Here is a 27,115-nt window from a genome sequence, read left to right on the forward strand (position 1 = left end):
GAAAGCGCGAGGGAAGGAGGACAATTTACTTGATCGGTCGACGAAGATGAAAGAAGTCGGCGATGCGTTCTCGACGTAGTTTGTCGAGGTCGGCCTGCACGTGCGGACGACCTTGATCTTCTCGGGGTTTTTGTGGCGTGTGGGATGCGGTGGACGGAGCTGTCAACGCCTCGCCGGCAGGAGTCGATCTAGTCGACGACATGTGCGAGGAGGAGTAGATTATATACGAGGTCGACGCCTAGGTCGTCGTAACTTCCCTGTGGCCAATCTCGCGATCTATATTTTCCTCCGTTGAAGTGAGGCTGAACGTGCTCCTCAATCGTAGGGATTAGGAACATATGGATTAGCACGATCCCAGAATTGTGTAACAGAACGGCAACTACTTCCGTGATCGACGTGCGTGTGATCGACGTGCATGGAAAGCGCAGCGTTGTGGGCTCCACAATATGGATCCGACACTTATTTGCGGTCTGGGCCGGCCCACCTACCTGCATTGTTTCTTCCCTCAAAATAAATATCATTGGTTCATTCCTAAAAAAAAACTCTTTGTGACACGTATTAGTTATTGTATACATGTATATGTTCAACAATATTTATAGTATCTCTATCATTTCTACAATATTATACATGTATCGAGTGTCGGAAATGAACGATACTTGTCATGCATGCATTCCATGGTCATCGTAGGTTACGGATTAAGTTTGGGATCATTTCGTGAGATCGTAGGTTACACATAAACCACTTTCAGACCTGCCCTCTGGCAGACACGAATGGTTCTGCTTGTACATGGTGCATGTGGAAGCATGCATGAGATGACCCCAACTTTTGGGAGCATGTGGGCTTGGCCAATGTGGTCACCCAGGCAAGGTGTGCACGAATTCGGACACAAAACGCACGTTGCGTCACGTGGGGGCAGTGTTGTAGGGTTTTCTCGCAAGAAAACCCTAGAAATTGCATCGAGTGTCGCAAATGAACGATACTTGTCACTCATGCAAGCCATGGTCATCGTAGGGTATGCATGTAGTTTGGGATCATTTGGTGGGACCATCAAGGAAAACCAATTTCAGACCTGACCTCCGGCAGACCTGAATGGTCCTGCTTGTACATGGTGCATGTGGAAGCATGCATGAGATGACCCCAACTTTTGGGAGCTTGTGGGCTTGGCCAATGTGGTCCCCCAGGCAAGGTGTGCACGAATTCGGACACAAAACGCATGTTGCGTCACGTGGGGGTAGTGTTGTAGGGTTTTGTCGCCGGAAAACCCTAGAAAATGCATCGAGTGTCGCAAATGAACGGTACTTGTCACTCATGCATGCCATGGTCATCGTAGGGTATGCATGAAGTTTGGGACCATTTGGTGGGACCGTCAAGGAAAACCAATTTCAGACCTGATCTTCGGCAGACCCGAATGGTCCTGCTTGTAGATAGTGCATGTGGGGGCATGCATGAGATGACCCCAGCTTTTGGGAGCATGTGAGGATGGCCAATGTGCCCCTCCCCCCAGGCAAGGTGTGCACGAGTTCGTACACAAAACACATGTTGTGTCATGTGGGGGCAGTGTTGTAGGGTTTTGTCAACGGAAAAACCCTAGAAAATGCATCCAGTTTTGGAAATGAACGATACTCGTCATGCATGCTTGCCATGGTCATCCTAGGGTTTGCATACAGTTTGGTCTGAATTGGTGAGACCGAGAAGATAAATCTGCTCCTAGTACATGGTGCATGTGGAGGTATGCATGCGACTGTCCCAACTACATTTGATTTAATAATATTTAAAGTTTCAAACAGAAAATAAAATTTATAATTTGGAATGAAGAATTGAAATAATGAAGAAGTGCAATAGAACTTAACATATTATCAATTACATTTTGGAAATATTTCGAATATAAAGAAAAGAACAAATATTAGAATGAAGAAGTGAAATAAAACAGAACATTTTATCTTACAAATTAAAAATATTTCAAAAATAATAAAGATAAGAAATATTAGAATTAACAATTAAAATAAAACACACCATTTTAGTTTATATTTCGTAAATATTATCAATATACAAAAGAGAACGAACAAATGAAATAAAACACAACAGAATTTGGCATATTTTTTAAATTTTAGTAAACACTGTTAGAAATAATATAGAAAAAAAGAGACTTGATTTTAAATATTACAAATATAAACAAGAAAAGAAACAAAGAAAATTTAAAACGTATCAGCGAGCGGAGTAAGGCTGCCCTGGGCCAGCCTGCCCGAATTGGGCCCAAGGCGGAGCCGCGTAGGGCACATCGCAGCGCACAGCCATTGGGTGGTGGGAGTTTAGTCCCACCTCGCCAAGCGAGGGAGCGCTGCACCGGTTTATATACCCAGCTGCGACTCCCCTCTCAAGCTCCTATCAATTGCAGGCAGTACATTGCCTAACTCTTGTCCCCTCTGCCCCGTGGGGCCTACTAGCAGCAGAGATAATATGCACCACGGGCCTGCATCCTGGCCCATGCAACGCAGGGTTCCTAGTCGTATGCAGGCCGTGGAGTATGAATTCTCCTGCTCTGGTAGGTGGGCACTTTTTTGGCATATTGCCATGTGTATTGATCTTCAAATCACACACTAAATTATACACATGCTCACTTGCATTCAATACACAATTTTTTTGTGCATACATGACAAGTTAATGTTTTGACCTTCAAGTCATCTAATAAATTTTACACATGCTCACTTACATGTAATACACATGGATATTAATTGGATTTCAACAAAAATGAGGCCGTGGTGTATGAATTCTACTACCACATGCATGCAAGATGCATAGAGTGTCGGAAATGAACGGTAGTTGCCAGGCATGCTTGCTATGGTCATCGTAGGGTGTGCATAAAAGTTTGGTATCAATTGGTGAGACCGAGAAGAAGAACCTGCTTGTAGTACATGGTGCAAGTGGAGGCATACATGCGATTGTCCCAACTATATTTGATTTAATAATATTTCAAGTATGAAACAGAAAAAAAATTATAATTAGGAAAGACAACCATGAAAAGTGAAATATGAGAGAACAATATATCATACATTATTTAAATTTATAACTGTCAGAACAAAGAAAAGAGGAGAATATAGAAAACAGAAGAAAAAATTTGAATGAATAAGTGCAATAAAAGACAACATATTATCTTACATTTTGGAAATATTTCAAATATAAAGAAGAGAACGAATATTACAATGAATAAGTGAAATAAAACAGAACATTTTATCTTACAAACTAAAAATATTTAAAAAATAATAAAGATAAGAAATATTGGAATGAAGAATTGAATTAAAACACAACATTTGAGTTCATATTTCGTAAATATTATCAATATACAAAAGAGTATGAACAAATGAAATAAAACACAACATAATTTGACATATGTTTTAAATTTTAGTAAACACTGTTAGAAATAATATAGAAAAAACGAGACTTGATTTTAAATATTACAAATATAAACAAGAAAAGAAACAAAGAAAATTAAAAACGTATCAGCGAGCGGAGTAAGGCTGCCTGGGCCAGCCCGCCCGAATTGGGCCCAAGGCGGAGCCGCGCAGGGCACATCGCAGCGCACAGCCATTGGGTGGTGGGAGTTTAGTCCCACCTCACCAAGCGAGGAAGCGCCGCACCGGTTTATATACCCGGCTGCGACTCCCCTCTCAAGCTCCTATCAATTGCAGGCAGTACATTGCCTAACTCTCGTCCCTTCTGCCCCGTGGGCCCTACTAGAAGCAGAGATAATCTGCACCACGGGCCTGCATCCTGCCCCATGCACCGCAGGGTTCCTAGTCGTATGCAGGCCGTGGAGTATGAATTCTCCTGCTCTAGTAGGTGGGCAATTTTTTTTGGCATATTGCCATTTTGTATTGATTTGATCTTGAAATCACACACTAAATTATACACATGCTCACTTGCGCTCCATACACATATTTTTTTGCATATATGACAAGTTAATGTTTTGACCTTCAAGTTATTTTTTCAAAAACTGGCTTAAGTTAGACCAAATGGCCCCTCCAGAATGCGGTCTTTTTTTCGACCACCTCCAAATGACCTCAACTTTGGCACACATGATCTATTGCACAAACAAAGGTGGGTTCCAAAGGTTTTATATTTTTTTGAATTTTTTATTAATTTATAATGCCCTCTAGACTGACCGGTCAAAGCATCGGCATATACCTCAGGGGGGCATTGTAAAAAATTCTTTTTCCAAATTTTCTTTCATAGCCATGATTGGCACATGTGGGTCACCATGTTCAAGAAAGTTTGTGTGATTTGGAGGTGGTGGGAAAAATCACATTTTTTCAAAAACTGGCTTAAGTTAGACCAAATGGCCCCTCCGGAATGCGGTCATTTTTTCGACCACCTCCAAATGACCTCAACTTTGGCACACATGATATATTGCACAAACAAAGATGGGTTCCAAAGGTTTTATATTTTTTTGAATTTTTTATTAATTTATAATGCCCTCTAGACTGACCGGTCAAAGCATCGGCATATACCTCAGGGGGGCATTGTAAAAAATTCTTTTTCCAAATTTTCTTTCATAGCCATGATTGGCACATGTGGGTCACCATGTTCAAGAAAGTTTGTGTGATTTGGAGGTGGTGGGAAAAATCACATTTTTTCAAAAACTGGCTTAAGTTAAAGACCAAATGGCCCTTCCGGAATGCGGTCATTTTTTTGACCACCTCCAAATGACCTCAACTTTGGCACACATGATCTATTGCACAAAACAAAGGTGGGTTCCAAAGGTTTTATATTTTTTTGAATTTTTTATTAATTTATAATGCCCTCTAGACTGACCGGTCAAAACATCGGTCTATACCTCAGGGGGGCATTGTAAATAATACTTTTTCCAAATTTTCTTTCATAGCCATGATTGGCACATGTGGGTCACCATGTTCAAGAAAGTTTGTGTGATTTGGTGGTGGTGGGAAAAATCACATTTTTTCAAAAACTGGCTTAAGTTAGACCAAATGGCCCCTCCGGAATGCGGTCATTTTTTCGACCACCTCCAAATGACCTCAACTTTGGCACACATGATCTATTGCACAAACAAAGGTGGGTTCCAAAGGTTTTATATTTTTTTAAATTTTTTATTAATTTATAATGCCCTCTAGATTGACTGGTCAAAACATCGGTCTATACCTAAGGGGGGCATTGTAAAAAATTGTTTCTATATTTTTGAAATTATTTGAATTTATAATGCCCTCTTAAATTTGTTTACCTTTTTAATGCCCTCTTATTTTTTTGAATTTTTTATGTATTAAACTAGGTTTACAAGATGGCTAGGATGGCCCATGCTTTTCCTTTTGTTTTTTTCCTTTTCCTTCACTTTACATAAAAATTACCTGAGCACTCCAAAAATAACATAAAAATTACATGACCCCTCAAATAATAACATACAAAAAATTCAAAAGGTATTTTTATCAAACACATCTTTTTGAATACGTATATTTTCTTTTCTTCTAAATTTATATTTAATTCCTTCACACTTTGATGATGGAATATTTGCTCTGTAATTGCAACATAGGTTCAAATGATGGAACATTTGATCTTTTTGCTTATTCAAATTATGAGTTGATGGAATGTGTGAGGATGAACAATTATTAGTAACTTTACTAAACCCCATGTACTATAATTCATGACAGCCATTTTGGAACATTGCGACATTCAATATTTGGTATAATTGGCACATGGGCACAGCATGTTGCACTTGCCCACAGCATAGACAAGTGTTGCAGCATGTCTCAAGCAACACTGAAGCGCCATTTGTTTTTTTCGCACCATCGAAACAACAACTAAACATGAAGGAAGCATTCACCACCATTAAAGATAAGGCCACACATATATAGATAGCATTCTAATAGGTAGCAGGCAGTTCACAACAGATCCAGTTCAACCACACAATACATTACATTACATTACATTAATATATCAAGTTTTCTCGCAGTTCAGACCTAGATGCAGCTTTCCCAAAAGTAAAACATCATCAAATATACTGATGATGAGTACGGCTTCCAGCTTCCGATGATCAGCATGATGTACGACTACAGGTCAGGGTTTCTCAGGACCTTCAGGAGCGCCTTATGCTGACCAATGATCCTGTAGTCATGACTAGAGATTGATGTAGCCCGGCAATGTTCCATCAGATGCTCCAATAACCCAGACCTGGGCTTGGGCTTGCTGCAGTAGGGGCACCGGTACTTTTCATTCCTCCAGTTGTAGTACTTGGCAGGTCCTTGAGCCCTGATCTTTAACACCTCCTTCTCTTCAAAGGACTCGAAGTTCCCCTCGACCACATCATCTCCAGATTCATACTGCACAAATTAATGACTGACATTAATACATTATGCATTCAAAAACTATAAACACATAATACTAACTCAATGCAGAAATAACATTTGAACTAGGCCTTACCTCGTACGGCTCATCTTCATCAGACTCATATGGGTAGAACCCAGTCTTGTCCCACTTCCTCTTGTTGCCCACAAGATCCTCCTCCTCCTGCTATATTGTCAAACAAGCACATCAATTACAATGAATTGAATTGCAGTTCAAAGAATGTCATTACAAACAAAATTGTGAATGTGAACAACATTGGTATGTTGCAAGTGACCAAATGCTTTCCTTATAAATATAGAATCTAAGCAACCAATCAACACACAAATGATGTCCTTCATAAGTGCTAATGAAAATGCAAGCTGGATTCTTGACATTCCCTGGATAAACCCAACACTTTACTTTTGAGGGAATTACCCCCCCCCCCCACACACACACTACTTAATGGAAACATATAGTATATTTTGTTGCTAGGATCCTACGTTGGAATGTTTACTTCACACTTTACATATAGTATATACTAATTACAAAAGCCAACTACAAATTTTAATATGCACAAATTACTGTTTTTGGGACAATGCAGCAAAGCTCCTACACATATTAACATAATGCAGTAGTTAATTAGGTACAACTTCAACTATAAATGCATACATCTCCAACAAACATCTAAAATTTCATTACTTACCTAAACAACAACAAATTATACTATAGATGAATCTTGTATCATCTAAATCAATTCATTGGCACATCTTAATTAATGCATTCCAAATCAAATATGGTTCCATCCAGTATCATTGAACCACAGATCAAATCAAATAATCATAAATGTCAGCAACATTGAACTACAGATCTAATAATCATATGACGTCTATCTGCCCTTAAATTCCCCCTTAAATAAGGTATTCATCCTCATACTAATTAAATTCTAACAAGCAAAAATTCAACTACTAATCTAATAAGCATCTGAAAAAACCCCAAGATGCTTTTATCTCTGAAGCAACGGCATTGCAGAGGATGTTCAATGCTGTCAACATCTCTGAAGCAACGACAAAATTCCTCTACTAACCCAAAGTAAATAAGCATAGACTGCCCCTTCCCCTCGACCACGCTTCCCCTCTCCTTCAGAAGCCCCGATCCAGCACAAAAAAATCCAGCCCTTGAGAAGCTCTTTTTGATTAACATGACAACACCCAGTACATGAGCACGTCCTTCACTATATTTACAACCAAACTAATGCACCATCTAATCACCTCACGTAGACAATTTCCAAAAACAAGGCCATGCACAACCCATCTCATAGCCTCTGCCTGACAGGCATCAATCAAGCATCAAATAACTGCAACTATGACAACATGCATCAATCAAGCATCTAAGAATTGCAACTATGACAGCCATAATCCCTAGAACTAAGCATCCATTTAATTAATCATCAAGCCAAAGAACTAAAGCAGGCACCAACCCAAACCAATACAGAAGTATATATTTGACTCCAAACACCTAAAGAATTGCAAAAATTCCACTACTAATCTAATAAGCATCTGAAAAAAACCGCATCCCTCAATCTGGCTACTTCTAACCTAATCTAATAATCATATGTGGTCCACCATTCTTGCACGAATCAAATACAGGAAAACCCTAATGCAGAGAAAACCCTACCTCCAACAAATCTAACCAAGCAAAGTTCTGGCCACAAACCCTACAATCTAAAAACTACCAACTAAAAGTTAGCCGCAGATACCTTCTGCTCCGCTTCCTCCTCGCCGGAGCCGGCCTCCACCTTCTCCACCTTCTCCACCTTCTGCGCCTCGCCGGAGTTGGCCAGAGCGGGCGCATCTGGCTGGACCGCGCCGCTGCGGCCCGCCCCCGCCTTCTCCAGATCTCCAGCGGAGGGAGCACCGCGCTGGACGCCGGCACGCCCCCTCACAAAGGTGCCCGCAGCGATCTGCCGCGCCTGCTCCACCAGATCTGGGCCCCAATCGGGGCGCTCGCCTCCTGCGTCCGCCATTGAGATGGAGAGGATGCGGTGAGGGAGACGAGGAGGTTGAAGAGGAGAGGGAGTGGGGAGTGGAGAGAGGGAGACGATGCGGCGAGGGGAAATGGTGGGCGATGCGGCCGGAGGTGGTTGCCGTCCACATTTATATGATGGGACAGTTTTGGCAACTACCCGTGACACGTGCTGCCCCACGCGCGGACGGCTTCTTTTTTTTGCGGGGGGCGCGCGGGCGCGGGCGGCTTCACGCGTGCACGAAAGGCCGCCGTATACAGACGGGCATACGTATACGGCCGGGCATACGATCTAACCGGTCCCGTACGGGCCTCCCAGGGCTCCTCGACGGCTATACGCGGGGGCAACGAAGATGATCGTGCCCCTCGTTATGAACCGTTTTTGGTTCATCCTGGCCGTCGATGTGTTTTCCCACCCTGCGTTCAGCCCAGGGGGGAGCACCGGAGCAGAAACGACGGACGAGAAGGCGTACAGAAGCGGCGTGGGCGCGCTGCGTTACCTGGTGCACACGCGCCTGAACCTGGCCTACTCTGTGGGGTACTTGAGCTGTTTCATGGAGGCGCCGACGATGGAGCATCTCGCGGCTGTCAAGCAGATCATCAGGTATGTCGCCGGAACACAGCACCACGGCTGCTACTATGCAAGGGGAGCGACCGGGGCATCTCTGGTCGGGTTCAGCGACAGCGACATGCCAGGCGACGTCGACACACGCAAGAGCACGACCGGCGTCCTCTTCCTCCTCAGACGGAGCCTGATCAGCTGGCAGTCACACAAGCAATGGGTGGTGGCCCTGTCGACCTGCGAGGTGGAGTACATCGCCGCCGCAACGGCGGCTTGCCAGGGCGTCTGGCTCGCTCGGCTACTTGGTGACATCAAGAAAGAAGAGGCCGACCAGGTCATGCTGAAGATCAACAACAAGGCAGCTATCTCCCTCAGCAAGAATCCCGTCTTCCATGATCGCAGGAAGCACATTGATACAAGGTTTCATTTCCTGTGCGAGTGCGTTGAAGATGGGCGTGTTGAGGTTGAGTTCATCGGCACCAGCGGACAGCTCGCCGACATCCTGACAAAGGCGCTTGGGCGCGCCAAGTTTCGGGAGCTCCGAGAAGAAATTGGTGCGGTTCAAATCCAGTAGTGGTTCAGGGTTTAGGGAGGCAATGTCAGTTAAACCCTGAACTGATCGTAGCTGAGCCGGTTTCCCCGGTTCATTAGTTTGCTTTGCATGTAATAAGGTGCATGGCCGCGGCTGCGCGTGCCATGCGCGACTAGGAGTAGGAAGTGGCCGCGGTGAGCATGCCCTCTTCGTGAACGTGGGATGGCACGTTCGAACGAGCGGGGTGGTGGCGTGCGAATCGTCGGGTCTGTTGGGTTCTTACAGAATAAGAGGAAGCAAAAAAACGAGAAAAGCAGAAAGTTGTGCGCTGCGCAAATCATCGTCTCCTCAACTGAGTTCACCAAGAGAGAACACGAGAGCGAGTGAGTGCGAGAGCTGCCTGACAGGTACCTCCCGCACAATGCCCGGCTGCAGCTCCTGTCATGGGGAATCAGGCCATTGGCGAGGTGTGGCCCACCAACGTGCGGGCATCCCTAGGGCAGACGAGCCCAAGAAGCGCATCGCTGATCTGAAGATTGAGCCATACTGTAATTAAGTAAGTGCATCATCGCTTATCTGATCTATTCTGGTGGCTTCCCTTCGCGTGTGGTGAAAAAGAGCCATGGATGAATAGCACGCCAATCTAATCAATGTACTGAAACACTAAGGCAAGTGTATATATATCGATACTCTGGGTAGTTATATTACAGTTCATTCGTATAAAATGCATATAATCAAAATAGAGTAGTCATTAACCAGCATGATATAGTTTACAAACACAATTACCCTGTTTCCGGAGGTACATATCGCATTACTCAAAGATCAAAGTACAATTTTTTTATGAATAAATATGCTGGAAGGTAATTAAAACCCAGATTGATGGATCAATCCAACCTGAGTAGAGGAAGACACGCAAGTAGAGGCCCCGAGGAAGATCCATGAGTTGTCACGCGGCACGCCATAAATTTAGAGAGAACTTCAAGAACAACTATGCATGTTTCTTCTCCACATATGGCCTGTTGATGTGTCCCTCTACGAATTTTTTCCATCCTTTCACTGTATCATCAGTAGCATAACGGTGGAGTATCAGCTCACTGAGGTTTGACAGATGTGTTATGCCCGAGACTCCACGAAGTACTGGACAAAGCAGCTCAAGAGAACCCAGAAGGTTCATAGCTCCTTCGTCGATCAGTATAGGCGGGAGCTTTGACGACTGAAAGCACAGCCAGACGAGGCTTTCGAATCCACCAGCTTTCACATGGAAGACGTGATTCCATAATCCATCAACATCCTCTGCGAGCTTGAGATATGGCAGGCAATGGAAGTGCTGCAGCTCTGACAATTCCTCGCTCTTGCGACCAGTTGAGAAGAGGTGCAGCTTCTTGAGATTACTCACCTGTTTTAACTCGGCAGGCTTAGGCAGGCTTCCCAATCCTTGACGAAGTTTGATGGCACTTATAGTGCCGCCGGTCTTGAGAAAATCCAAAAAGGCATTTGGGACACCATTGAAATCAACAGACACAGAGTCGAGATCCATAGAAGGATCCGAATCGATAGAACGCTTCTTAAGAGTGGATTCCAGACCAGTGTGAACCAGATTCCTATCACCAGGGATTGGTTCTGGTATAGAAGTGGCAGGAACTGTGCTGCTCGGAGCTTCCTTGTACCACACCTTTACCTTCTTCAGCTTTGTGGCGTGTTGTACTACATCTACAACAATCTCTAAACATGGTGTCTTGTGGACAGATATTCCACCAAGAGTGTGCAGTTGACTTCTCTTTTCTGAAAAAAACTTGGCAACCTTGTCTCTGTTTTTGTTGTCCACGTTGGTTAGCTCAAACTTACCAAACAGGTAGGCAATCCGTGGGAGCATGATGACTTCCACAGGCAATTTTTCCACCACTGTGCCCCGAGTGTCCAGCGGCTCTAAACATTGGAGCTCCTTCACATTTTCGGGAAGCTCCTTGGTATCTGAATTTCTGAGGCTGAGAAACCTGAGAAGCAGCAACCCACATATGTTACCAAGAACCTCCTTTGTAAGCCCAGTGCAACCTTCGAGGTCCAAGATTCTCACCAGCTTGCATTCCTCAAAATCCAGAATTCTACTATTGAATATTGCCAAGGACCTGAGAACAGACAAATCCATTCCCTCTGGACGCGTGGTGCCTCGTACAAGGGAGCTGGACTGAACAGTGAGCCGGCGGACTTTGCCGGTTTTGCTCTGCAGAGCCTTGTCCTCGTGAATCAGACTCATGAAGTTTCTGGACACTGCTATCTTGATGGTAAACTCCAGCATTATACTATGCACTCGGCACCTCTTGGCAACGTTGGTATAGTTGCGAATGGGAACGGGCTCAATCATACTATGGTCCATCAATTTCCTCAAGCACTCACGGACATCTCCCACAATCAACTCTGGATCTTTGGCTACACCATCATCTCTAGGAAGCAATCCTTCAGCTATTAATCTTCTGACTAGGGAATTGGTGGTTGTCTGATGACCATGGGAAAATGTGCTTACATAAAGCAAGCATTCCTTCTCACCATGTTTGAGGTTCTCATAGGGTTCAACAAGCGCCCTTCTCATTTCCGCAAATGCTGAGAAATCCTCAGAGGAGGTCTCACGACATGCCAGGCAGTCACGAAGTTCTTGGCTCACTTGCTTAAATTCTTTAATTGTCGGATCTGGTCCTTTCTGACGCAAATATTTAGCTGTACTGATCAGCGCCATTGGTAGGCCATCACACTTTTTGGTGATGATATCAACATCATTGTCGCGCAAGTCAAATTCATCTTGGGCTGAGTAGGCATCATCTTGCCAGAACTTTGCCCGGAATAGTCTTCTTGAATTTTCTTCGTCCAGACCTTTCATTGTGTACATATAACTGCCAGGTCTGCCACAGCTTCGCGCCCTGGCGACGGATGGAACGATTGTGCTCAAAATTATTCTGCTGTCCATGACATTTCCGCGGAATGCATTACTTATGTCCTTCCATGGTGTCACTCGCTCCACGTCATCAACAAAGACCAGGTACCTAACAATATTGAGAATGAGTATATCCTTTTATGAGAGCATGTACAAAGATATATATGTGTACTTGTGCAGTATAGCCTACTGATATAGTATTCAAAATGTATCTGTATTATGTTTTATTTACGCAAAAAAGTGGCCGTGTCTTGTCCATAAATAGTTTCTAAAATCTTTTGCACAACTGCCGTTTACTTAGTCCTGCTATTCATACTTCTTTGGTGTAACTAATTTCAAAGTATTTTTTATTGATTTCTTCTCAAGATGGCAACGGGGACGAAACCCACCGGGTTTTGCTTGCCTAGACCCATCCACGTCCCCGTCAACGTGCGCGGGGTTAAACTTTTGCTCGTCCCCTAAACCCGTCGGGTTTTCTAACCCACGGGAAACCCGTCCCCACAAGCAGTCAATGAAACAACAACATTTAAAAGAAAAACAGGGGCATATTACAGTAGCAGGCGACGACTGGGGGACTTACGTTCAGGTTTAGGTGTTGTGTTGTGCGGGAGAGAGAGGCCTGAGCGAGGGGTTGGTTTGTACTCCAGGGTCTCGACGTTGTGGGGCTCGGCCGCTCGGACTCTGTGGCTTTGAAACACCTGAGTCGACATGGATCAGTGCATGCAAAAAAACGTACTTTGACGGGTGTTTTGGGTTTGGGGTTCGGATAGTACTCAAACGGGTTTAAACCCGTGAGATATGCCGGGTTTTATAATGTACCCACGAGCAGCCCCCCAGGGATAGAAAGTCGCACATCCCCGTCCCCTAATAGGGCAAAAACCCGGGGGGACGCGGGTTTCGAGGCCTCATTGCCATCTTGAGTTTCTTCTAGATGGGTGAATAGTTTGGACCCTAAAGAACCTATCACAAATTTAGAAGCCAATTTGATCTAGATGTTTTCTGAACAAGGAATGTGAGATTTTGAACCTTTTGGCACAAGTATGACCTTGAACTGACAAAGTTACAGCAAGATATTTAATGTCACACCGAGCTACCTAAAAAGTGCACATGGAACACCTAATTTGGTGTCTGAATGATTGTACTTAGGTTTTTCATTCTTTATCATGGACCACCTAACGACGGGTGAATTGATCTAAATTTCTAATTAAACTTCAAATTGAAAGTGACATTTTTCCCTTTAGATTCATTAGCGGATAACGAAGGAAGGAGGAAAAGATGCAGATTCAATCCCCAGAGGCCTTGTTTAGATTAAATGTTGATTAGGTGCCTCACAAAAATGTATTCTACTCCCAACATTTAGCTTGAATAATCTGCTTCTGAGGCAACAGGTCCGTAGAAGTAACTATTTAGCAATATCCCTATCTTTTGAATTACATGAGCTCCCCAACATGATTCCATCCTCCTTTTGACGATCATATGAGATGCCAACATTGATTATGGTAACTCTATCTTTGATTGTTTCATTATGCTTGACTGATATAATTTTGTTATTATGTTTGAACGATTCAAGGCTATATGTGGATATTCAGTTTGGAGCCAAGTTCAGATGCTCATGATATCGGTACCTGTGAGTCATCTTCGAGATTCGAAGGACATGATGTATTACTTTGTGTAAGTCGTATTTCCTCAAAACTGAATTTGGCTCACATCGCCATCCTCTAATCAATGTTACAAATAGCAGGAGCATGTGAGCTCGGGAGCCCAAAACGCTCCCCTCGAATATATGTATATATTGTATCCTTATTGTCAAGGTTAACCTTGGGCATGCTATGTTGTGTTAACACAAAGAGACGTGTGCATCAGATGAAGTGCATCGGGGGATGCGAATTGCCAAATTGAAAGGACATCTTAGCCCCTAATTTTGTTTTGGTGTTAATGGCGAGTGATTAGTGGGACTACTGTCTTAGCTAGTGTTCAAAGATGATTAGTCCCAAAGTATTGAAAAAAAGGATGGAGACCTCACAAGCGAAAATCGATATGTGTCGGTGTGTAAATTTCCATCTTTTTTGTTTATTTGGGTCGTCTGAACGTTGCATCATTAAGAGGGTGAAATAAAGTTCAAGGTGGTGTATCATTGATACATATACATCCCATGATATGCATATGGCCTTGATATATTTTTCACCGAGTAAAGGTAACTACTCCAAAGCCTCATTACAACTGTTTCAATGAAGGCCGGGTAGCCTCGGATAGTGATACCTCTCGGATTGGCCTGGAAGTATATGGCCTGAGTTACAGATCCTAGGGAAATCCCTTGCTATTTGGTCCAGATTTGAGCCCAAAGGAAGTTGGATTTAAATGGGGGACATTGATGCCCTCTCATGGATCTAGAGGCTGAGGACAAGGAGGGGGAGGCTGTCCAGGCCACGAGGAAGGACAATGTCCCCGAGGAGATTGAGGACAATGACACTGACGACGATATTGTTGGGGCTTTGTCTTATCCTTTGCACATCCCTTGATCTTACAGTGGCAGGCGGCTGATACCTGGAGTGATCAAATGCCACACCCTTGGGATGAGTACAAGAGGTATGGCGGTTGTAAAGCTGTAATGATGCATTTAGTTGATAATCTATGAAATATGTTTACTAATCCCTACAAACTCACTAATTAGGGGGGGGGGGGGGGGGGGGCGTCACTGTTGTGGTATACACCATCGACGTTGGACTAGTGATGGGTGCCATCCAGAGTTACTGGTGGTATGACCTGCAGTAGTGAGTGACGGATTTTGATTGAATGTTGTGTCTTCTGGACATAACGGAATGTTGATGTGAGTACTTGTGAATGCTGATGTCAGTTCTGTTCTGCTAGTTGCAGGAGATATGGCCACAAAAAGCAGGGGAGTGGCGATTTGGTGCTCCAGCACACATGGTCCCAATATCTGGAATGTACATGAGGGCATTGGGACATGTTCCTGGCTGTTTTGGTGGCAGGTACTGTTTGGTAGAAAGTCGATTTAATATGTGGATATGTATGTTGCAGTGGGGTACGATGCTCCCAACAGTGCACTCGTAGTTTAGCGGGTGGTTTCAGTGGATGCGTCACTAGCACGGTGGCATTTGAATTGTGGAAAGAAATACACGGTGCAATCCGCATCTTGAGGGGAGTGTATGGTCCAGATTCCATGTGCAGGTGAGCTCAAGAACCAAATGGAATATCCGACCAGTTGTAGTTATTTTCAACAAATTCCAAGTGAAATTTGTGAAATAAAAGTTGCTTTGGCTCTCTCCAGGGCTGTCATGCATCAATCGTGTAAGAGCATCTACAACGGTCGACGCTAATTTAGGCGCTTACAGAAGGGAAGTGTATTTCAGAAGTTTAAAAACAATCTAAGCGCTCTCTTTCATTGTAGGTTCCGACAAGAGGTGCTAAATATGGATCAGAAACAAGGCCAAGCGCTATCTTGCTTGTGCGTGAAATAAAAGGCAACCGCTCGAAGCATTATTTAGTGATGCGGCCATGCCATGAATTGATGGACACAGTACCTTTGAGGTATTAATCATGAATAAAAATCCATCGAGGTGGTCCTCCCTAAAAGTTGCGCATCAGGAAGTTATAGATACAACATGGTTGTGGGTAGTGGCCGCAAAAGCACCTACCATCATGCAACTGAATGTCATTGTCGGTCGATCAAACCGCCTTACATGGCCTTTTGTGTCCACCTCGGAAAGACTATATATTAATGAGAAAATTTTCTTTCAATTATGAATTCAAGGGTATAAATTTTATCACACATAACCTATATTTGATTGATTTAATTTATGATCAAAGTTTAATTTTACAATCATGTGCATCTTATTCATTGGAATGGAGAGAATATCTATTATGATCCTCTTTCTAGTATGTGGCCTGGTTGGGGCTTCCGGCTTTAGATGTTAGGCATTTGTGCGATGTTTGTTTGGTACTAGACTCAAATTATTGGCACCCCTTCATCAAGTCAATATGAGTAGCGACATATGTTGCTAAGATGATGTACTACTATTAAGGTCTTTGTGAATAATTAATAAAATGGCTGCCTCCATCTCCCAGATGCAGAGGCATGGGGTCATCCTCCTTTTTGAATAAAAAAGGTCTAAATCACTACAACAATATTTTGCAAGAGGTAAAAACTACACAAATCTAAATATGATTTTCAAGATATGATCGTGTGTCCTAGCACATGGTATTTTTTTCGTGAACAAATTCAGTTTCTTCGATCTATAACCCTCTAGTTGTAGCCATGTGAGAGATTTTACCTACTTATAATATTAGCACATTATTTGCTCTTTAGTTTTGAATCCTGTGTGATAGATTTTACCTTGTTTTATTATTTTTCCTGAACTAGACGCATATGAGAGAGAGAGAGAGAGAGAGAGAGAGAGAGACCTTTTGTCTTTTCGGAAATGTTGCACAGCTTTGGAGGTACTCCAGGGGGCTGGTGATAGACGAACCACTCGGAGAATCATGTTTAAGAAACGTTGCAAAGCTTGGGAGATTCTTCCAAGTAGTGATGTAGGAATAACTTCTTCGAGGATCTTGTTTAGAATACCCGCAGGGATCTGGTCGGAGGCCACAACCCATGCCTTGTAATGGAAATCCTTGGTGACAGCATCATCTTCATAGAGTGTCCTTGCGAGGGCAGTCTTTCCTGAGCCGCTACATCCGACGATGGAGATGACGCTTAGTCTCCCTCGATTGGGCTCAATGTGTGGCGAGAGAAGCTCCTTAATCTCCATTTTGGGTGCTTGGATGCCCACGAGATCCACCTCTTGAGCATAAGAAATTGGAGCTCTAGTCGATGACGGTGGACTGGCCAACGTTGAAGTTCCCCCGGTCGGTGGTGGCATCGGTTCAAAGCTTTTTGGCAGCTCTTTTATCAGACTCTTGATGCGATCCTTGAAATCGCCAATGAGCTGAATAAGTTGAGGACGAGAGTCTAACCCCACCGCAGCGAGGAAGAAGGAGCGACATGGTCCGGGAACCCAAAGAGCTTGTATGAAGTCATCGATATCAAAAGCCAGCTCCTGCAGCTGCAATTGCATTCCTGGTGCCAGTTGCAGCTGCTTTCTCTTGAAGCGCCCTTCAACATCGATGAGTATCTGGAGATTATTCTTCATGGAAATGAGGCCAACGGCAAGCGAGTCTCTGCGCTCGATGTTTTCCTCTATAAGGTCAGCCAGCGTCTTCATGCACCCCATCACGCTCTTGATCAGGCTGATGACCTCCATTGTTCTCCACTCCGCACATCTCCCTCTCACACCCTATGAGGAAATGACTTCCATCAAGCGTACAGGATGTACACTCAGTAATAGAGGAACGATAGACTGCATATATAAGGAGCATGAGAGTATTATGCCAATCACAATTCTAGCCGGTTGCAAGAGTTCTACATAGATTCTTTTATATGCATTTGTAATTCCTACATAATTTAGTTATCGATAAGTATTTGTAATGAAAATTTACCTTTTTTTTGCTGCTTTCTCAAAACTTCCTTCCAAAGCAAGGTTGATGGCTGATGTAAACTACATTAAAAATGATCATGCCTAGAGAGAGAGAGAGAGAGAGAGAGAGAGACATAAAGCAAACTGTGTGCGCCAGCACGGAATCTAGTCCTTATATGTGATTCTTTGATAAATCATGCACCATCCCGCAAAATTCTTTGTAGAATTTTCATCCAAGAAAGGTACGTACCTGCACTTAAATGTATCATGCATTCAGGGCCATCTTAGAAATGGTTCCCATAGAACGTTATATTGCTTCAACTCGATGGATATCCCTTGCTAAGTCCACAGCTGCACTTCGTTAAGTAAACATTTTCTAATTAGCGCCCACTAAATACAACTCCCACATGTGGACACACCATCACCCACGCTACGTGTGAAGAATAATCCCATAGGTAGGTTTGTCACCACATGCGAATCACTATGGATATGCTTATATGAACTTGAAGTCTTCATTATAGATACAGCCACACATCCGAGACCGAGAGACAGAGAGAAATAGAGAGGCCAGTAGAGAGAGATTGAGATCTAGATCATGGAGGGTCTACCTTTGGTGTGCTATTCGACAGGGACAATAAATTCCCTTCTGGACAAGCTCACAAAACTGAAGAATCATTCCAATCCAACAGAAGAGTTTTCCGACCTGACAGAAAACTTCAAGAAAGCTGTGCGGAGCCTTAAGGAGGATTTCTGCGACAAGCTCGGCGTACCCACAGTGTGTATGAAGCAAGTCAGGGAGCTGGTCTTCGAAATCGAAGACTGGATTGATCAGAAGCTGGAGACCGACATGTTGGATCCATCGGACACAAAAGAAATCCAATATTTCATGACCGAGATCAGGGAAGCGCATGAGCGCTTCACATGGTATGGCGATCTTTTCAAGGAGGTGCTCACCGAGCCCGGTCTTGATGTTGTTGCACCCAGCAAAATTACCATCAACCCTCGACTGCCCATCGAGGAGAAATCTTGCCGTGGTATTGTCGATGGCCCAAGACACAAGATCGTCAAACACCTAACAGAAGATAAGGAGGAGATGAGAAAGGTGGTGTCTATTGTCGGAATGGAAGGCCTTGGTAAGACTACTCTTGCCAAGGAGATCTATTCAGAGCTTCAACTTCATCGGCAGTTCGAGTGCCAAGCTTTCGTCTCTGCTGGCAGAAGACCTGCCATGAGGGAGATACTAAATGATATACTCTGTCAAGTAAAGCCTTGGAGTGCTAAATTACGTAGCTACGAGAAAGCTAAGGATGTGGAAGAAATTATCACTGAGCTCCAAGAATACTTCGGCACTAAGAGGTACTAGCAATTACTCCTACATTGTTATATGGTATACCATTGTAACTTCATTCATGGTTCTCCAAATAATGAGATGGTAAAAAACAGATATTCGAAAACAAAATTATTAGGTTCATTATTTCATATTCCCGCCATCCGGAAATACTTGTCGAAGAAATGGATGTATCTAGACGTATTTTAGTTGTAGATACATTCATTTTTATCCGTTTGTGTGACAAATAAATCGGGTCGGAGGGAGTATTAATTTAGCATTCCAATGCCTGATTTTGTCCACCTGAAGTTCATCATAGCCCATACTTTCTCTAAATATGCAGTGGCAGGCCTTGAGGTGAATATCAGTTTACAAAGAAATAGATTGCATAATGTCAAATTTCCGGTTAGGCATTTGCTAGACGTGATATGCAGTACTGTCTTCGTTGGCAAATTTGGCTACTGAACAATATTTTATTATTTTTAGTTAATTATATTTTTTCTCCCTTCTTTTGTTGTGAGTTCGCATGTGTGGTGAGGTGACGTGTCTGCTTATTGAGAAAAATAATATTATTGAAGATCAACTATTTAGGTATACTAGAGATCATACCCACGCGTTGTTTGGGAATTGATTGCCATTTCAGTGAGATTTGGTTGTATGAAGAAACATTAACATTTTAGATCAGTAATATAAGAATTAAAAACAAAATACATACATATATATATATATTATTTTATTTTGTTATTGTTTTTTGACAAAGAGTGGATATAAACATAATGATTACACATACGGCCTCTACATAGTTAGCATGCACACAACCAACACCAACGCGTGCACACAAAACCCAACGGCAAATAGCAAAGTCATATAAGACCAAAGCTATGCTTAAGCGAGGAAAAAGAAGAAACCCCGAAGCGATCCGATCTGCGATCAGCAAACTACAACAAAGACCATATCTGCACCAACCATCTTATGACACCACAAGGACAACGAGTTTCTTCAACAGCAACATCTCCAGGAGGGGAGTGGCACTCGATCACCACCGTCACCGAGTACAACCACCAAAGGCCAGAGTCTAGGTTTTCACCCTAAAGAACCAATCCGAGCATGTCCGAGCAACGCCTTCAACCAGATAATGATGCAAAAGCATTACCATTGCCAGGTCTAGCCAACTTGGATCAGACCTAGATTTTTACCCTGGAACTCAAGACCGGGTACTTGAGAAGTACCATCATCGGAGTCAATTGTGCGTTATCGCCACCACTTTTCCACAATCCTAAGCAGGGGCAGGCCCAGGAATTCAAGACTGTGTATTCAAAATTTCAATTTTTTTGAAAGCCTATAGCCTTCCTCTTGACGCGTATAATCGATTGTAGCAGTATATTGTACTAGTTCTAAAATATATACAAGATATCACATAATATATTATATTCATGAAAATTGATCATAACTTTGGTATTGTTCAACATATCTAAGTAAAAAAAAATTAAACATATCATGAGGAAATCTAAGATCTGTAGAGGATAGAAATAGAAATGATAAGAAACCTCATTACACGATAACTTTGCGATCCTTGATGCTTTTAAAATGAGTGGTGATGTCCTGATCCTCATCTGTGTTCTTCCTCTTCATGTTTTACACCTGAAAAGTAAAATTGTTCAAGTTTCAGAGTACTAATCGTTATACATAATGATCCTTGTAACAAATTCAAAATTTGTAAAAGTTCTCACATTACAAACTCAAATGAAAAATAGCAAATTCTCATGTCAAACGTTCATAATTGACCACAAACAAGTCTCTAATTTCACTGTAATTAAATAAAAGACAAGTGGTCGGACTAACTTATAGGAGCTCAAACCCTACCCCTCTCTATACTTCAGCAATGCAGCGGCCTGCTGGACAGCGAGAACAAAAGTGTGTCGGTACTCTGCACTTATAGATGAAATTCAGTTTGAATCAGCATGAGGGGAGAGATCCTACTTTCAGAAGTCGAAGGATTGGTACTTCTAATTAGCAATTATACCTTCAATAGATCAATCTGTGGTTCTGGCAGTTGAATTGATTCAGCCTGCTGCCCGCTGTCGGCTTGAAGGACCAGAAGTTCAGAAGGGAAGAAAGGCAGGAAGCGAGGGATGGATTCATCGCGGTGGTGCGCTGTGCCGACGCGCGATCTTCGATCAGGTGAGGCGACGGCAACAGCTCTGGCCAGCCGGCGGCAGAGTGGCGGCTCGTGTGGGAACGAAACGGTCGATGCGTGGGTCAGGGGAAGAGAGGCAAGTGCCCATTCATCATTTTTTTTAGAACAGGTGCCCATTCCATTCATACATGCCTCTGATCGATCGATGGAGGTTTTTTTGGGGCGATGATGGACGTGTGCGTACATGCGATGCTACTGGACCAACCGACCAAGTCGTGGACTCGTGGTGTCGAGGGAAATAGATGTTGGGCTACTGGGCCAACTGGCTAGTAGTGGACTTGTGGTGGACGTGTTCCCATTTCATTTTTCCTTATATACAGAACAATATATATAGTATATATACCTAGTATTTTTCCCAAAATAATGGGTATTCAGTTGAATACCCTTGACTTGAGCTGGGCCCGCCCCTGATCCTAAGAGTTGTATGTACTGGGCTAGAAACCCCACCGCTGCCACTGCACGATCATGTCCTCTGCATCAAGCCGTCATTTATAGATTGCATCTCACTACTGAAGGCAACCACTAGATTTGAAGAGGGTAACCCTCATAAAGAACTTTCAACGGTCACTGCAGTCCGCAAGGAGGTTGCTGCCGCTGGCCGAAGTGGTCACCATGGATAGACGCTGACAGCAAAGCACCTCACCCCAACTGCAATATTACCGGAGAGAGCCCTACCAAGACCAGTCGGCCCAGGGCCGACATGACCAGATCTGGAGCACGAAGGGCAGATCTGTCCGCTGGTCAAAAACTAGAGCACCGTAGCCCGCCTGGCTGCACCACCCACAGCCCCGACCAATCTCCACTAAAGCAGTCAACACCAAGCGCCATCCACTGGAGCAGCCGACCATGATCAAGGGACTAGGCTATCAAATCTGCGACCTGAAGCGCCAAATAAGCGCCCATACACGACGCCTCAGACTGCCGCGGCCTTTTCGGCATTCCCTGGTGCTGCACTGCCATGCCGTTGCTCGCAACCAAGTAAAGGAGCATAAGATTGCCAAACTTTACTGTATTTGAGAGCGAACACCTATGGTTGCAGGCGCGGCCCCTCCATGGACCGAGACGCGCCGGCCAAATCTGCTCGCTTCCGCTCGCCACGCCATCCACGCATTGAATTTTTGGTTGCCAGAGCACGATGAGCTCACAGATGGCTCCAAGTGACAGGTTCCTTCCCAGGTGCCGCATCCACACCAATTATCATTCAGCGCCTGGGCGATAGAGAGCCCATTTATCATGCAGTGGCTGAAGAACTCCGGGTATGCCATGTCGAAGCTCCAAGAGTTCCTCCATGGGTCATGCCAGAATGATGCCCGGTTCCCGTCCCCCAGGTGGATGGTGTGGACGTGCTAAAGAATGCCCTGACCTTGTTGTCAACCTATAGTGGAAGGCCAGCCAAAGCCATCGTGCACACAACGTCGAGCTCTGAGCCCCAAGGATGGTGATGATGCCCAGGCCCCGACCTCCTTCGCCCTACACACCGCCTTTTAGTTGACAAGGCACTTGCCTCCTGAAGCCGCCACTTTGCTTTCCAAGGGAAATCCCCCGTGCTCCTTATTTATGCTCTTGGCGAGCCGCACCGGCATACCAATGGAGATCAGCTGAAAATTTGGTACTACGTTGATTGTAAGTAACTATCATTAGTCATTACAGAACCAGTATATCTGTCTTTTTGGCCTCTTTATGTTCGATTTCATTCATTTTATGTATTTTCAAACGTCAATTACTTTGAATTGATGTGGTAGTTGATAATAATTACTTTACTTTGAATTATATTTTTTAGGTACTTCATCATAGTCGATGGCATATGGAGTATGCGGGCTTGGAAAGTTATCAATTGTGCTTTGCCAAATAACCTTGGAAGTAGGGTCTTGATTACAACTTGCATCATGGATGTAGGGAAATCTTGTTCAATATATCGTAACGATCTTATCTACGAGATGGAGGCACTTAGCAAGAAGAATTCTGAAATCTTATTTCTTAGAAGCATAGGTCGTCGAGGAGAAAGAGTGTCAGATTTTGAAGAAGTTTGTGGTAACATGTTGTTGGATATGTGTGATGGCATGCCATTGGCCATAATTGTTGCAGCCAACTTATTAGCCAGGAAATCTGAAGAAATAACAGAGCTGAAGATGCTTGGGAAATCTATTATATCATCAATGAAGCAATATCCCCCCACTAAAGGAATGACAAAGATACTGCACATGAGTTTTGCTGATCTATCTCTTCCTTTGAGGTCTTGTTTTCTGTATCTTGGTCTTATTCCACAAGATTATACCATAAAAAAAGATCGTTTAATACGGTTATGGGGAGCTGAAGGATTTATCCCAAGAACAAATAGAGAATGCTTGTGGGCAACAGGGGAGAGGTTCTTCAATGAGCTTATAAGTAGAAGACTGATTCAACCGGTGTTTGACTACACTGATGACCAAGCATTTGGATGTACCATTCATGGTGTGATTCTTGATTTCATCAGATCCATGTCCAGAGAAGAGAACTTTGCTACAAGGGCTGCAGAATTATGTTTTGGTCCATTTCCGTGTGACACCATTCGGCGGTTATCGCTCGACAGTAGTAATGAAGACGAAGTTGTCACCTTCTCTGCAAGGACCCCGCACTTATCAAGGATGCGATCACTCATATTTTTCGAAGATGTTAATGATGAAGAGGAGATGCATGTTCCACTGTCCATAAGAGCTTCTGTGGATATTCTTTGGGGCTTCAAACTTCTGCAGGTGCTAGATCTAGAAGATAGAAAGGGGTTAGAAGATCACCATCTGGCAGGCATTGGAGAATTGGTCCTACTGAGATACCTGGGACTGGCAGGGACTGGTATCAGGGGGTTACCAGAGGAGATCGGAGAACTGGAGCAGCTAGAGACCCTAGATTTGAGGCGGAACTGGTACTTTGGGACGACTTTACCTGCATCTATATTTAAATTGCAAAAGTTGAAGCATCTGCTGCTTTTCCTGCTTGATGTAGACGTCAAGAGAATTAGGGTGATGCATGAATTAGAAGAAGCAAACAGTTTTGCCGACGGAAGCAACTCACTTCGTATGGTGGCACAACTGCTGAGGGAGTCTGAATGCCTAAGGATACTAGATGTAAGGTTGGGTGCATCACCAGTAACCAGTCTCATGTATTTTTTTCGTGAGGTTGTGAAGTCCAAGCTCCACTCCCTATCTCTTAATTGTGAGAATTTTGATGATAAAGAGGTTTCCCTACTGGTGGATTCATGGGCTGAAGTCACAGCTCCACCAGAAAATACATTTGATCCCCCAAGAGTTGAGCTCGTACTACTTGATCTTCCTCTCGGGCGAGTTCCACCTAATATGGGATCACTCTCCAGCCTTACCCACTTGCACATTCAACTCGAGCAAGCAAAAGCAGAAGATTTCCATGTCCTCGGGGCCTTGATTAATCTAGTCCTACTCAACTTGGTTGCAAACAGTTGTTTCCTAGAAGGAAGCAGGTTCATCATCAAGAAGGGTACCTTTCTGCATCTGAAGGTGTTTTCTTTACTAATCCGGGATAGCTGGATGGGCCTGGAGTTCAAAGAAGGATCCATGCCGCAGCTTCAAAGGCTCTGGCGTACTCTTGGAGTGATAACAGCCCGGGATCGATTTGAATATCTGGATGTTGGCACCGAGCACCTCACGTGCACAATAGTCCATGTGATGATCAATTGCACAGATGCTACTTATTCGCAGGTGGGTGCCGCCGAAGCTGCCATCAGAGCCAAAATATCTGAACCCACGTTAGTATTGAGCAGAATCAATGAAACAGGTATGAAGGACGAAGGGCAACTTTCAATACAACAGGATGAGGGCCACTCACTAGACTGGCACAAAGATGATGACGACGAGATGTTTAAGGCCTGGGAGAAGATAGGAAAAAGTAGCTTACAATCAATACGGAGAAAACGTGTGTTGCCTAGTGTTTTTCTCTAAGCAGATTGTTATTTCTCGGATACTCTGTTTAGCAGATGGTAAACGAGTAGGCCCCCAAAAAAACACATGGCAACACGACGGCCATGGCTTAGTTCACCATTAGCCGATAACAGCCCAAAAAACACACGGCTTCCAATAAACACTCAGTATATTCTACTACCAAAAACACCGGGCTTACACGAGTCTCGACGAAGCCCCTGGAATTTGAGCATGCAATCCAAGTTGATCGCTACCGATGAATGGTAGGACTAGCTTTGGAAGATATCCACAAACTGTGAAGATGATGAGATGTGTAAGTGGTACATTTTCCCGAGCAAAGTGAATATCAAGCTCTATATGCTTAGGGCATTTCTAACCAATCCCGCAAAAGTTAACGGAGTATCCGGCAGAGTAAAGTTAGTGGAGTAAATTTTTACTCCACTAATAGTGGCGGCACCTAGTCGATCCCCTGTAGTTAGTGGAGTAAAAATAAAATTGTGTAAATTTTGTGTCCTAGCCGCACGAGCTTCAAACACTACACAATACATACATTAGTAGAAAACAGACATTTAGTCCCGGTTCCAGAGGGCTTTTAGTCCTAGTTCTGCAACCGGGACAAAACAATCGGGACTAAAGGCCCCCACTTTTAGTCCCGGTTGGGTTACCAACCGGGACTAAAGGGGCTCCACGTGGAGTGGGGGATGGAGGACCTTTAGTCCCGGGACTAAAGGAAGGTGGAGCCTTTAGTCCCGGTTGGAAACACCAACCGGGACTAAATACTTTTTTCAAAAAAAATATCTGTTTCTTTTAATTTTTTATTTTGTTCCGATTTTTAAATCTTTGAATTATTTGAGAATTTAATCTCTAATCACCCCTCCTCACCGCTCCAGCGTGGTCTAACCTTTAGTCTCGGTTGGAGATACCAACCGAGACTAAAGGGCATCGCACCCTTTACTCCTGGTTGGTGTCTACAACCGGGACTAAAGGTCCCATTTGAACCGGGACTGATGCCTGCCGAGCCCCGACCGGCGCCCTAGCTGCTCGAACCGGGACTAATGCTCACATTAGTCCCGGTTCGTAATGCAACCGGGACTGATGTGTAGGTCGATCTTGGACCAAAGCCATGTTTTCTACTAGTGATATTTTAAAAACATTCAAATGAAAACATGCATAGCATAACCGTCATAACATAAAGTTTCATCATCGCGTTTTTCAAATTAAAACATGTGAAGTTCACTCAAAAGACATCACTTCAAACACAATGTTTAATCCAAAATCACCATAGCATGCATATGTTGTGGATCAAGCCAACCAATGGCATGCACCACCACCCCCTCGGCCACCGCCACTCAAATGATGTCGTCAGTGAAGAAATCAACTCCACCATCCTCTCAGCCACCATGACCACCGCTGTCCTCTCGACCATCACCAACATCAACACCGCCATCCTCCCGGCCACCAACATACACATCATCACCACCACCACACCCTCGGCCACCACCATCAACACCACCACCTTGGCCACCACCAACATTCCGAAGAGAGGCTTCCAAGATCTTTCCATGAGTGAGCTCCCAATACTTCTTGTGGTTTCATCCATTGTGATTGGATTTTCATGAACATTATAGCACGTTCTCCGTCCTTCTTTGCATCATGAATCCTCTCCGCCTCAAGTGCAAGCCTACGCTCCTCCGCCTTCAACTTTCTCTCTTCGGCCGTCGACTTGGTCTTCCATTTCTCATCCTCCAATGGCTTGCGCTCATTACACCTCACAACATCTTCTTGGTCTTGATCATTGCCACAAGGTCTTCTTTGT

At 43.9% G+C, this 27,115-nt stretch overlaps 3 protein-coding genes across 3 annotated transcripts in view; 2 read left to right on the forward strand and 1 right to left on the reverse strand.

The window, feature by feature from the left end:
- Nucleotides 1-27,115, forward strand: part of LOC125506657 (uncharacterized) — a 45,443-nt gene that overhangs the window by 10,177 nt on the left and 8,151 nt on the right. The window lies entirely within an intron of this gene.
- On the reverse strand, nucleotides 10,178-17,966 carry LOC125532481 (disease resistance protein RGA4-like). Its single transcript, XM_087543712.1, has 3 exons — nucleotides 17,872-17,966; nucleotides 16,795-17,732; nucleotides 10,178-12,481 (listed from the first exon to the last, which is right to left on the reverse strand). The coding sequence occupies exons 2-3, from the start codon at nucleotides 17,634-17,636 to the stop codon at nucleotides 10,435-10,437; spliced, it is 2,889 nt and encodes a 962-aa protein (XP_087399838.1). The 5' UTR covers nucleotides 17,637-17,732; nucleotides 17,872-17,966; the 3' UTR covers nucleotides 10,178-10,434.
- LOC125532504 (disease resistance protein RGA5-like) lies at nucleotides 18,084-25,624 on the forward strand. The gene is made up of 2 exons (XM_087543706.1): nucleotides 18,084-19,205; nucleotides 23,154-25,624. The coding sequence occupies exons 1-2, from the start codon at nucleotides 18,445-18,447 to the stop codon at nucleotides 25,318-25,320; spliced, it is 2,928 nt and encodes a 975-aa protein (XP_087399832.1). The 5' UTR covers nucleotides 18,084-18,444; the 3' UTR covers nucleotides 25,321-25,624.

Source organism: Triticum urartu, chromosome 1A (genome assembly GCF_056163025.1).
Source record: "Triticum urartu cultivar PI428250 chromosome 1A, HENAU_Tu73, whole genome shotgun sequence".
In the NCBI taxonomy this organism is placed as follows: Eukaryota; Viridiplantae; Streptophyta; class Magnoliopsida; order Poales; family Poaceae; genus Triticum; species Triticum urartu.

Coding starts and splice junctions, on each gene's coding strand:
- LOC125532481 (XM_087543712.1), bottom strand. CDS start 17,636: ATGGAGGTCATCAGCCTGATCAAGAGCGTGATGGGGTGCATGAAGACG. Junction 12,482..16,794: donor CATTTCCGAAAAGACAAAAG/GTCTCTCTCTCT, acceptor CAATATTGTTAG/GTACCTGGTCTTTGTTGATG.
- LOC125532504 (XM_087543706.1), top strand. CDS start 18,445: ATGGAGGGTCTACCTTTGGTGTGCTATTCGACAGGGACAATAAATTCC. Junction 19,206..23,153: donor GAATACTTCGGCACTAAGAG/GTACTAGCAATT, acceptor TATATTTTTTAG/GTACTTCATCATAGTCGATG.